Source organism: Engraulis encrasicolus, chromosome 18, assembly GCF_034702125.1.
Source record: "Engraulis encrasicolus isolate BLACKSEA-1 chromosome 18, IST_EnEncr_1.0, whole genome shotgun sequence".
NCBI lineage: Eukaryota > Metazoa > Chordata > Actinopteri > Clupeiformes > Engraulidae > Engraulis > Engraulis encrasicolus.
Window position 1 is genome coordinate 19860668 of NC_085874.1, and position 10524 is coordinate 19871191.

Here is a 10524-nt window from a genome sequence, read left to right on the forward strand (position 1 = left end):
TGAAGTGTACAGAAGGGGTGTGTTGATAAGGATATAATTCAAGTTGGCTTTTATATTGATTGATGAATGCGTAAAAATTCTCAAAAAAGCAAACACGTCAGTTAAGTATTCCTTTGATTTCAACTTTTTGCTACTATTTGTAGAACTACATCAGTAATACTCCTTGCTTTTATTTTGATGTCTTTCTGAATAGAACCACTTTCTCACCATCCTCAAGAACTTTCAATGCCGATAAGGTCCATTAAGTACTTCCTATCAAAGATTTCGGGTTATTTCGGGTACATTGAAGAAGGCCAGTGGGCTGAAACGTCACGTCTCTACCAATAAAACATTTAGCAGTGTGCTGCATTTTCTTTATTTTCTTTGCATTTTGAGTACACAAGTAGCTAGCACCTCAACAGTGTATACAATGAGAATATTTAATATGGGAAGTTTGTTTATATTGAGGTGTTCTCATATACAGTATAGTTAGTCTCATGACCTCTTTCTTTGGGTCTTGATGCTTTCCCTTGTCTTCGGCATACATTATGTGGAATATGTTTGACCCATGCAAAATAATGAAATGAAAACATTTCATCTTGTGCAGGTGCTAAGTGTCATCATATTTGACCTAAGTTGTGTGTGTTATTTCCTGCAGGTGAAGTGGTCAGTGTTTCCTGATATATCTGTTCTTCATAATGTTTGACCAGAGTCGCGTGTGTGTCTCGTTTCTGCAGGTGAGGTGCACGGTGTGGAACGGCACGGCGCTGATCAGCCTGGATCCCCTCGTACACAGCCGGGGCTTCTACACGGCCACCAACGCCGACCTGGACAGCTCCTCCACCGACTTCTACATCAACATCTGCCAGCCGCTCAATCCCGTGCCCAATGTGCTGTGCCCCCCGGGGGCCGCCGTCTGCATGGACCCTGACGACGGACCACCCATTGTACGCCTCCTTATTTATTTATGCATGCATGCGGTAACACTAGAGACGTTCTGAAGTAGTGGTTCTCAACGGGGGTGCTACAGCCCCCCAGGGGGCGTTGGAGAGCCCTAGGAGAATTGTGAGAAGGCGTTTCCATCTGGTGTCCAAAATAGTCTATGTCCAAAAGTCTGCATGGGCCCTGACGACGGACCCCCCATTGTACGCCTCCTTATTTATTTATACCTGTATATTTATTCATACAGCATCTAAAGTAGTGGTTCTCAACGGGGTCGCTACAGCCCCCCAGGGGGTGTTGGGGAGCCCCAGAGGGTCGTTGAGAAGGATACAGCTGAGAAAGGGTGGGGCGTAGTTCCCATTGCGGGCCATTAATCTATTTGATTTTTTAATTGACCCCTTTCGAAGTTACATCGTCAGTCACTGCGCGCGCATTGTTGGCTCAAACACACGCTCAGAGACAGCACAGACCCTGAAGAGAGAAGACATACCGACCTGAAGTGTGTACGGTTGTAAAACAAACAAAAAAGGAGATTGTTAGGCCACGGTAGGGCCCTGACGCTGCATTTTTAAAACAATCTCTATATTGTAACTGTGCGGGAGCAATGGCCGTCATACTTGGAAAAAGAACTGACCTCAGACAACTTCTGACTCAGAAGAGGAGTTTGGTTTAGTTTAGCTACGAACGGATGAACTTGTTTCCCAGCTTCTTCATTCCAGGATTAAGGTTTATGCGTACACTACATACATGCTGCTGTGCATGTCGAAGTTTAAACTCCTGACCTGTGCTCAGCTCAGGACGGGGTGGTGTAGTGACTGCAGGATTAGCAGACACTTCAACAGTTAAAGATTGGCCACCGCACACGGATGAACAATGCAGTTCGCATGTAGTGTCATCAGGTTTGCTCATAAGTACATGTGCACATGTTCGCTCGTGTCTCATGTGTTTAGTTATTATGCCTCTATTCATACATGCTTATTTAATTTCTTGGTACCAGTATTTGGTATTTTATGAGGATCCTCATTAGCTGATGGTCACATATTTTACATATTTCAAAAAATAGTTTTTATTAGTGTTTTTGGATATGCAATCTCCTCACCTTGAAAATTTCAAGGAAAATGAAGTATGTATTGCTCATATTGTCCATGTGAAGTTAAATTTGAAAAATGGGCCTGACTCTGGAATGCACAAGCTGTATAAAGATAAATAAGGCTACAATATAGATTACATAGGGTGCATAAACTCAGATACAATACATGCAATAATCGGTGCATGCCGATATAATCAGAAAGGATTTGTATGCCTTCCTTTACTTTTTTGTTTCAGTTTATGGTGGCCTGCCCAGAGAAAGTGCAAACTCAAATAAGGCTTAACTTACCACTTACAAGCCTGAACCAGAACAAACATTCATGAACTATCGTGATGACAAAAAAAATGACATGCTAGACTGTTTTAGCTGTGGGATTTCCCTGAAGCTGTGTGTTAAGTTTTAAGTTCTGTTTGCTCTCAAAATGTTTACAAGCCAGGATCTTGTATCCTGATCATAGTTGATCATCGTGTTTGGATGTCCTTTTTAATATTTGTTTGTTTCTTGGCAACCGTATAGGATATCAGTATCCTGTGCAGAGTATCTTGTATCCTAAGCTTAATCATAGTGTTTGGGTGTCCTTTCTATGTTTGTTTGTTGGTAACTGTGTAGGATATCGGCCGAATAAGCTCCAAGTCGGCGCCCGAGTACAACAGCAACACGGGAGAGGTGGAGATGACGTTCAGCAGCAACAGCGTGTGTCAGGAGAACAAGACTCTCAACTACTCGTCCAAAATCATCTTCAGCTGCCGAGCTGGCACTGACCTGGTAACAAGCGCACGCATACACACACGCACGCACTCGCACTCATACACCTAAGCACTCACACACTCACTCTCTCTTTCATGCACATGAACGTGTATGCACACACACACACACACGCTTTCTCTTTTTCCTTTGCCACGACACTCACACACTCGCTCACTCTTTCATGCACAGGAACGTGTGTGCATACACACACACACACACACACACACACACACACACACACGTCTGCACATACACACACACACACACACGTCTGCACATACACACACACACACACGCTTTCTTTTTTTCCTTTGCCAACATTCCAATAGAGGTGGGTCATGAACTTCAAAGGGTAATGCTATTGCTGTGTACTGGTTCAGCCTGTTCACATAACAATACTATGGTAATTTAGGGCATTCAGGACATAAGTTTATCTGAGCAAATATGACAATGAGAATGAGCACACTCATCCTCTGGTTGGACCTGAACGGCCTCCCTCTGTAAAGTCATGTGTAGTAGAAACAAGTGTATTTTTAGCACTACATGGACACGTGCCGATCCCCAACACCAACACACTTGCGCAAAAGATACTCACAGCAGCACGGTCATATGAATGCACTCCAATGCCTGCACAAACTGGCAGGCAACTAAATGAACAACCCGCTTACACTCACACAGAAATATATGCTCATCATAACATCACCATTTGACATTTGACACCTTTAGTAGTAAAGTTAATGTTTAGTGTACAGTTGAACCATTATGTGATCTAATATTCTGTGTGTGTGTCTGTGTGTGTGTTTGATTTGTCAATCAGGGCACTCCCCAAATGATCAGGAAGCAGCAGTGTGTGTACGTCTTTGAGTGGGCAACTCCCGTCGTGTGCCCAGAAATCCTCACCGCCGACGGCTGCGCTCTCCGTGTCTCAGAGCTGCACCACACCTTCAACCTGACGTCACTCTCTGGAGTAGTGCAGGTTCGTACGGGACTCATTACCTGGACCATGTTTCTCAACAGCATTGTTGCTAACTACTAGAGATGCACCGGATCCTGATTTTTAGGATCCTGCCGGATACCGGATCCACTGCTTAAGATCCTGCCGGATCCGGAACCGGATACCGGATCCTACGAAAGGGTTGAAACACATAGCCTACTCACACACGTGGGCCCTTTTTATCACGTTGGCTCAAACTATTTTGACTGAAAAGCCTCGGCTACCGGATCCTGGATCCTGGAACCGGATCCGGATAGTCTGGAAAACCACTATTATACTGCCGGATCCGGAACCGGATAGTGGATCCTGTAGATCTCTACTAACCACTTAGCAGCTTATTAGGTAGCCAGTGGGAAATTGCGTGCAATGTAGTGGGTGGCCAAAACCGGGACATGTTTGTGTCCCAACAGAGTTTGCTCGGGACCTGGGACACACAACTCCAAACCGTGACTGTCCCGGTTAAACCGCGACGTCTGGTCACCCTAATCGCAACCAAGCAAGTTGCTAGCTTAGCTAACTGGTTAGCAACACGGTTGTCGAGAAGTAAAGTCATGTTTGGGTAAGCTAACCAAGGGAGTGCTGAACTTTTCTAAACAAGACCACAGGCTTTGGTGGGAGCTGTAGAACTCTTCTTTTTCCGTAATGGGCTACTTCATGTAGGCTACTACTTTCAGAACCCCATGACGGTTAAAGGCAGAGCTAAAATAAGTTGCAAACGTCCACTTTAAGGTTGTTGTCTTCATTGTAGTATTGAAGCATTTTAGAAAACACTTGGCTGTTCCTGTCTTTTTCTAGCTAACAGAAATATATAGCAATTGAGGATTTCTCACACATACTATTAGTATAGTATATATAGTATACAGTAATGTTATTACCATATCTAATTGTTCCTTTTAGACAAATTAGTTACAAACTTTAAAGTCATTTTTAAGAAACACTACAACAGTCAGTGCACTACTCTTGCTAAAGAAATTCCCAGATTCACACATACTGTATAATTTGCTACTGTTCAACATTACTTACTTTTACCTCCTGGCAAGTAGGGCAGCAACAAGCTTGTGCGAAAGAAATTCCCATGTTCATGAATAGAATTTCTAACTGTACAGTACACAACATGGCGCGTGTTGCAGGTGCGGAATGGCTCGAGCCTGTACAAGATGAACGTGTGCGGCTCCATCACAGACTCGGCATGCCAGAACAGCGCCGTGTGCCAAGTGAACGGGGCGGACGGCATCTCCTACGGCAACAACAAGGCCATGAGCCTGGATTTCCAGCGTGAGGACGAGACCATCATCATGAATTACGTCGGCGGAGACCTCTGCCCCCCAGGTGACTTCCTCCGTCCAGTAGCTTGCCTAGTGCTATGATAGACTTTTATTTACGTAGACGGGAAAGTCAAAGATGGAGACAGGAAGCCAGTGGGAGAGGGATATCGGGTTGGATTTGGAAATGACCCAGGCCGCATTCGAACCAGAGTCCCCATGGGCTTGCCAGCCCTATGTGTGGGGGGCTTAGCGCACTGCTCCACAGTACAGTGCCTCCGATCCAAGATTTTCAATACAGTAATAGTCACCCTGTCACAATTTGACACACCCAAGAAATGATATTTGTTAGCAATATTTTAATGTCGAGGAAAAACTACTAAGTGTTGCTTTAGTTACCAGTCGCTATATTACAACTGCATTCTGGACATTCATTTTAAGAAATCTTTTATTATTACATTACATTACACTTCATCCAAAGCGACTTACAGATATTACAGGGTATTGGTTACAGTCCCTGCAGCAATGTGGGGTTTAGGTGCCTTGATCAAGGGCACTTTATTGTACAAACAAAGACGGACAAAATGCTGTTGAGCTGTGCTGAAAATAAGCGTCACGGTCCAAAATAAGCATCACGGTCCAAAATCATACCGTATTAGGCCGTAACGCACGTTTGCGCTAGCTAGAACCCTGGGATTGATAAGGGTTGGCATTGAACCTGCAACCCAGGGGTGAGTTTCTCAAAAGAGAAGCTGTTAGCCTGTTAGCAACTTCGGTAGTTGCCAATGTGAAAATGCATTGAAAACAGCAAAGTAGGTACTGTAGTTAGCAACTTTGGTTTCGAGAAATTCACCCCAGTTATGTAAAGTCTGTGTTCTGTGTTGTGTTAACAGTGACTGATAAAGGGGAGCTGTGCGTCTTTCCTCTCCTCTACAACGGGAAGTCCCTGACAGCCTGCAGCACAGAGGGCATGACAGACGGACGGCCGTGGTGCGCCACCACCAGTGACTACAACAAGGACCGCAAGTGGGGCTACTGCGCAAACGGTGAGCACTTAAATGACATTGCAAAAGTCCCAAAAGTCCACCATTATGAATCGTTTGTGATTGAATAAGCAGTCTTCACTTTGTTGCTTTTGTTGCTTTTGTTCTGTGTGCGTGCGTGCGCGCGTGCGTGCGTGCGTGCGTGCGTGCGTGCGTGCGTGCGTGTGTGTGTGTGTGTGTGTGTGTTGCTATATGCATGATGATGATGATGATGATGATGATGATGGTGTGTCTTTGTGTCTGTGTGTGTTTGGCAGTGACGGCAAAGCGCGAGTCTAGCATCATTTTCTCGTGTAACCGCGCGGCGGGGCGTGGCAGCCCCAAGCTGACAGGTGTGACGCAGGGCTGCTCTGCCTCCTTCACCTGGGGCACCGATGCCGTCTGCACACCCAAGAAGATGGAGTGCCAGCTCGTCAGTCAGCACAAGACGTACGACCTACGGACGCTGTCGTCGCTCACAGAGCCCTGGAAGTTCAGCAGCGGGGCAGACCAGTGAATGCACACGCACCATAAACTCACCATTCACCAGTCACCTCTGACAACTGGCACAGTTCGGCGTAGAACGTGTTATTTCGGCATAGTACACCTCCCTTTCGAAGCCTCAAGCTAGGGATACATAGCAGGCGAAACAAGCGAGGCGAAGAGAGGCGAAATTCAGTGTTCCATTCTGACAGCTCAACCGTCATCAGGTCGTCATGGCGAATCAAGTGGAATGAAACAGTCATGTTCTTGATTTGATTGGCCGCCGCAGGCGTAATTTGCTCCTCATTTGCATGATATTAAACTTGGTTGAATAATTTCGCTTTGCTTCTCTCCTGTTCGCTTGCCTTCGCCTCCCTCATGGGAATGAATGGCGACGTTCGCTTCGCTTGGCCAAATTCGTGTCTATGTGTCCCTACCATCATACAGTCTGGACCTCAGCTCATGCGGGTTCAAGGTTGTTGGTTCAAGCCCAGAGTGGCGAAATAGAGCGGATGACCTCTGGTCAACGGGTGCTGTGACCCGGATGACAGTGAGGTTTAGAAGGGTGAGCAGTTACGCAGTGGTTCCCAAACTTTTTCAGCGGGGACCCCTTTTTGGACTTAAGAATATTTTCCTGACACCTAATCCACCGTAGTCTTAGCCCAGCAGTGTTAGCTGACAAACTATTAATGGAAAATGTAGGCTATTTTCTGTACATTAATATTGCTAGATTTTCCATTAACAGTTTGGAGAGCAAGTACAGTACATCCATTAACCATACAAGTGAATTCTATTACTAACCAAATTATGGAATTATGTTGTCTGTTAACTTGGCGATTTCCTGTTTTTATGCAACTTCCCTTTTATCCGAGATGACCTCAGTTACACAAATACTAGACGATCTGTCGTGCCAAGACGCACTGTGCTTTCCACTATTCTGTTTTCTTGTTTATCTTCTGGTCGTGAAGTCGTTTGAAGTCGTTAGGTGTCTCATCTGATGCATATCTCGTGTTCTGTACTGGTAAATCACCTACCTAGTGTGACCACACAAGCAATTTGCAGTGTATGATGGCACGCACACACACACACACACACACACACACACACACACACACACACACACACACACACACACACACACACACACACACACACACACACACACACACACAGTGCAACTGAATGAACAAGACATTTTAATGCATAATAATAACATATTTTGTAATGATACATAAACTTAATGTTATGTTTTGTTCTAGATTCTGTTATTTTGTATGTTTTGTTTAGTGCTGTCAAAATTATCGCGTTATCGCGTTAACCCCTTTTTAATGGCGACAATGGGTTCATCGTGAGATTAACGCTAGATGTTACCCTGTGAAGTTTTTTTTCATAAACTGGCCGACCGTGGTTTGCAGCGATAGCTTAACTACAATTCCTAGCATGCCTGGTTACAGAAGACGCTAGCAGAGCTAGTTAATCTTGAAGCGCTTTGAATAAATTGTAATCTGTTGAAGGTGCTTCATAATTAAATTAACTATTTAAAGTGCTACCTGTATTTAAACTGACTTTGCCATGTTTTTGTCTGTGTTTTCTACCGCTTGTGTAGGTATTATATGAATCTGTGCCAGAGCATCCACGGGGGCCTGACTGACTGCCCAGACGGGGCTGCGGTGTGCCGCAGGAGCAGGGGCAAGACCAGCAGGCTGGGACGGGTCCACACACAGACCCTGGAGTACCGTGGTGAGGGAGCGCACTGCAAAAAAAGAATGATATCCTAGCAAGTTTATTATTCTAGTTTCTAGTAAAAAAACATCAAGTCGATTTTAAATTAAGTAATAACTAGTACTTGGATATTTATACTACTTTAGACTTTGCCCCACGGACCACTTTGTTTGGTGGTTTTGGTGATTTTTATTCTTTCCTTGTTACAAGTAAAACTGTGTACGGTACATCTCAACGTTGGCCAGGTGCAGGACAGTCCAATCACATCTCTGAAAAGGGAGCATTTTCACCTGGTCTGATGAAGATCTAGTCTGATGAAGACCTAACGAAGACAACAAGCAGTGTTGCAGACTCTCTTCCCCCTCCCCCCCCCCCCTTGGCACTACTTTGTAAACTCATATGAAGTGTCTTTTCGATAAGAATGTTTGGAACATTTTTTAGATAAATATTATTAGAGAAATATTATTTGGATTAAGATATACAGCGTTTGTTCCATTGAGTGTTGTGCAGTGTGGATTAGAAACTGACGCTCGTGTTTCACAAGGTTACTAAGCAAAAGAGTGAGGCTACTTTCTAACTTGTTACAGTTCGTTGCGCTTGAAATTGGCTGCAGCCTAAATGACTGCGCAATGTTTAGCCTTACTAAGTTCAGAAGATCAGGTTCATTTCGGTCTTCTCTGTGATGGGCAACCCCTGCACAGCTATACCCCGAACAAGCTCTGCACCGTGTGCCACACAGCTTGGTTGGCTGGAGTAGCCTACGCCCTAAAGTGATGTTGGTCATCTATGCCTAGAAGTTAAGGAAATTGTCCCCGAACTCCTCTCTTGAGTTTACCAGACACAGTTGCATGCAATGGAGAAGTGTTTGTCTCATTTCATTGGGTGTAAAATGTTGGGGGGGGATTCTGTGCTGACATGGACTCATTAATCAGGAACCAGTCTCAGATATGACCGATCTACTTGCGGAGTAAAATTATACCGTGAATCTAAAGTGATAAAACTTATATACGAATAGAAGCTCTCTTAACATTCTAGAGTACCATATAATACCGGGCAATTGTGTGACCACGTCTCTTCCGCTCTTAATGTTTTCTCAGAGGGCCATATCCTGGTGAACTACTCGCTGGGCGATGCTGTGTGTGGGACTGCCCTGGAGGCCAAATCCATCATTCAGCTGACCTGCAGCCAAATCAACGGACACCCCAAGCTCAAGAGGTGAGTGCGAACAGAGGAGATCAAGCTAAAATCATGCCACATGAACATTTAAAGGTGCACTGTTCAGGGTGGTGGCCAGAGAATGTATTGCAACCAGGCTGCTCTTCGAAACTGCGCTTCCTATTGCCAAAGTTTATATTTTCATTAATACTTACTAAGTAATAGACTAATGTTTATTAGTTCTACCAAAGTAAGGGAAGTTTTGCAGCTAAAAATGTGTATACCTGGAAATTCAAAATGGTGGATATGGAGAAGATCCCTCTTTTCATGTATAGAAAAGTGCCATTTTCCCAGTCATAATGAATACTTAGAATTTGATAGTGGTGGTAAGTATTCATGAAATAAGGTAACATTTGTGAATGGGCAACATGGATTCTGTAAATAAATTGTAAAAATATTACACAGTGAACATTAAAAAAGCATCTCAAGTTGCCTTCTGTCATCTGTACATTCTTTTTTGAATGGCATTCTAATATTGGGCAGTAATGGGTAAGCGGTTAGGGCGTCAGACTTGTAGCCCAAAGGTTGCAGGATCGACTCCCGATCCGCCAGACTGGTGGGGGGAGTAATTAACCAGTGCTTTCCCCCATCCTCCATGACTGAGGTACCCTGAGCATGGTACTGTCCCAACGCACTGCTCCCTTGGGTCGCCATTGGGGGCTGGCCCCTTGCACGGCTGAGGCATCAATGCAATTTCGTGGTGTGCAGTGTGCTGTGTTCACTTGTGTACTGTGGAGTGCTGTGTCACAATGATAATGGGAGTTGGAGTTTCCCACATTGGGCTTTCACGCTTCATTGTTTATGTTGTCATACAGGCATCAGATGTTAAAGGTTGTGTGTTGTCTTGAATGCCCGATATGCAATGATTTGGTAATTGTGTGTGTGCATGCATGTGACCCTGTTGTGTATGTTCTCAGAGTGGACCTGGGTTCGTGTGAGTTCTGGATTGAGTGGGAGACCCGAGCGGCCTGTGCTGTCCAACAAGAGGAGGTGAAGATGGTCAACGGCACAATCACCCTCCCAGGCACCCGAGGACAGTTTAACCTGGGAGCCCTCTACACCAGGTAC

The 10524-nt window shown here is 44.8% G+C and overlaps 1 protein-coding gene across 1 annotated transcript in view; it reads left to right on the plus strand.

Annotated features, from left to right (window-relative positions):
- The window catches only part of igf2r (insulin-like growth factor 2 receptor), an 81299-nt gene that overhangs the window by 60051 nt on the left and 10724 nt on the right, over positions 1 to 10524 (plus strand). Inside the window, exons 35-43 of the mRNA XM_063223231.1 lie at positions 717 to 926; positions 2621 to 2776; positions 3576 to 3734; positions 4883 to 5081; positions 5908 to 6060; positions 6315 to 6549; positions 8126 to 8259; positions 9339 to 9456; positions 10374 to 10520. Coding sequence (XP_063079301.1) covers positions 717 to 926; positions 2621 to 2776; positions 3576 to 3734; positions 4883 to 5081; positions 5908 to 6060; positions 6315 to 6549; positions 8126 to 8259; positions 9339 to 9456; positions 10374 to 10520 — 1511 coding nt within the window. The remainder of the gene's footprint in view (positions 1 to 716; positions 927 to 2620; positions 2777 to 3575; positions 3735 to 4882; positions 5082 to 5907; positions 6061 to 6314; positions 6550 to 8125; positions 8260 to 9338; positions 9457 to 10373; positions 10521 to 10524) is intronic.